Source organism: Sinocyclocheilus rhinocerous, unplaced genomic scaffold (genome assembly GCF_001515625.1).
Source record: "Sinocyclocheilus rhinocerous isolate Xijiao unplaced genomic scaffold, SAMN03320098_v1.1 scaffold24, whole genome shotgun sequence".
In the NCBI taxonomy this organism is placed as follows: Eukaryota; Metazoa; Chordata; class Actinopteri; order Cypriniformes; family Cyprinidae; genus Sinocyclocheilus; species Sinocyclocheilus rhinocerous.
This window is the reverse complement of record NW_015647124.1, coordinates 2,726,116-2,728,145: the sequence shown is the minus strand read 5'-3', so window position 1 is coordinate 2,728,145 and position 2,030 is coordinate 2,726,116. Positions and strand designations below refer to the sequence as shown.

Sequence of the window (2,030 nt, the reverse complement as noted above, 5' to 3'; positions counted from 1 at the left end):
TTCTTCTTTCAGACGAATACAATCGGAGTTATATTAAATAATGTCCAGGCTAATCCATGCTTTATAATGGAAGTGGATGGTAGCCTAAAATTTGAAGTCCAAAAAATTGTGGCCTTCTGAAGCGACGCGATGCGTTTGTGTAAGAAAAATATCCATATTTACAACTTTATAAACCTTAATCTCTAGCTTCCGCTAACTGTCGTGCGTGCGTTCATGAGAGACTGGCGTCCAGCGGAAGACGTAAGACGTAGGCAAACGCGGTGAAGAACGCAGAAGTGACGCACGCGGAAGCGCAGAGGAGAGAGCAAAACAAAACACCGGTCATGAATTAGTAGTACAAAACGAGGATTTGTAAAGAAAAATGTCGAAGGATTTCGATAGAAGCCAAGAGGACACTGGTTTTCCTTTGATGTAAACAAAACTTGTTTCTCGCGAGACTAGCATATTCTCACCAGAGCTTACGCTACGCCTACGTCTTACGTCTTCCACTGGATGCCACTCTCATGAACGCACGTACAACAGTTAGCGGAAGCTAGAGATTAAGGTTTATAAAGTTGTAAATATGGATATTTTTCTTACACAAACACATCGCGTCGCTTCAGAAGGCCTTTATTAACCCCCCGGAGCCGTGTGAACTTCTTTTATAATGGATGGGTGCAATTTTTTTGGACTTCAAATTTTGGGCTACCATCCACTCCCATTATAAAGCATGGATTAGCCTGGACATTATTTAATATAACTCCGATTGTATTCGTCTGAAAGAAGAATGTCATATACACCTAGGATGGCTTGAGGGTGAGTAAATCATGGGGTAATTTTCATTTTTGGGTGAACTATCCCTTTAATCTAAACAATTACATGATGTGCGATCAGCATCATGAATCGTATCGCATCGTGAGTTGAGTGAATCATTACATCCCTAACTACAGATGATATATATAGAGAGAGAGAGAGAGAGCTTTGTCTGTGTAGTTCCTGTATCGTGAGTGTTTCTGCTCTCTGCAGAGTCTCTGGATAAGTGGGAGCGTCTGACTGTAGCTGACGCTCTGGAGCCGGTGCAGTTCGAGGACGGCCAGAAGATCGTGGTTCAGGGAGAACCAGGGGACGAGTTCTTCATCATCCTGGAGGTGCAGTATCCCGTCTGCTGAAAGTGTGTCTGTGTTGGTGAAAGTGTTGCGTTTTCTGAAGTCCTGACATCTGTTTCCTCAGGGATGTGCAGCCGTTCTGCAGCGCAGGTCAGAGAATGAGGAGTTTGTAGAGGTCGGCAGGTTAGGACCGTCAGACTACTTCGGTAAGTGACATTAAACATAGAGGAATCAGAGCACATTCTTAAAGGATAGTTCACCCAAAAAAGAAAAAAAGGAGACGTCTGAGGTTCTGTTTTCCATACAGCAAAAGTGGATGGTGAATTTTGCAGTATAAATCACCCTCCACTTTCCTTGTTCTGAAAATGGAACCTCAAACATTTCATGAAAGAAAGAAACTAATTTAGGCTCAGAACAACATTTTTATATGAACTGTCCATTTAATGTAAAATATATTTATGCAGTAAGCCTCTGAATATGATCTGTTAGTCAATACAATTCTAAATGTATCTCATCAGATAGCATACAATTTATTCATTATAATGGGATTCTTATTAGTTATTCATGAAACTATAAAGAGCAAGTATAGAAAATAAAACAATATAAATGACATAAACCTATGAATTCAATATTTATGGATTGCATGTTTCTCACACCTCACTCTCACTGGTCAAGATAGCTTTGTTGATATTAATAACAAAATATATTAATATAGTAGGTCTCTGAATGTGATCAGTCAGTCAATACAATTAAAAGTTTATCTTAATGGATACGATACAGTTTATTTTTTTATAACGGGATGCTTATTAGTTATTCATGAAGCTATATTATGGAAGCATGTGAAAAAAATAAAAATAAAAAAGGTGATTGTGACTTTTTTCCCATAATTCTGAGGGAGATAAAAAAGTCAGAATTACGAGATATAAACTCAGAATTCTGATTTTT

The 2,030-nt window shown here is 38.6% G+C and overlaps 1 protein-coding gene across 1 annotated transcript in view; it reads left to right on the top strand.

The window, feature by feature from the left end:
• prkar1ab (protein kinase, cAMP-dependent, regulatory, type I, alpha (tissue specific extinguisher 1) b) overlaps positions 1-2,030 on the top strand; it is a 10,396-nt gene that overhangs the window by 6,945 nt on the left and 1,421 nt on the right. Inside the window, exons 9-10 of the mRNA XM_016513386.1 lie at positions 1,006-1,127; positions 1,210-1,291. Of these exons, the coding sequence (XP_016368872.1) occupies positions 1,006-1,127; positions 1,210-1,291 (204 nt within the window). The remainder of the gene's footprint in view (positions 1-1,005; positions 1,128-1,209; positions 1,292-2,030) is intronic.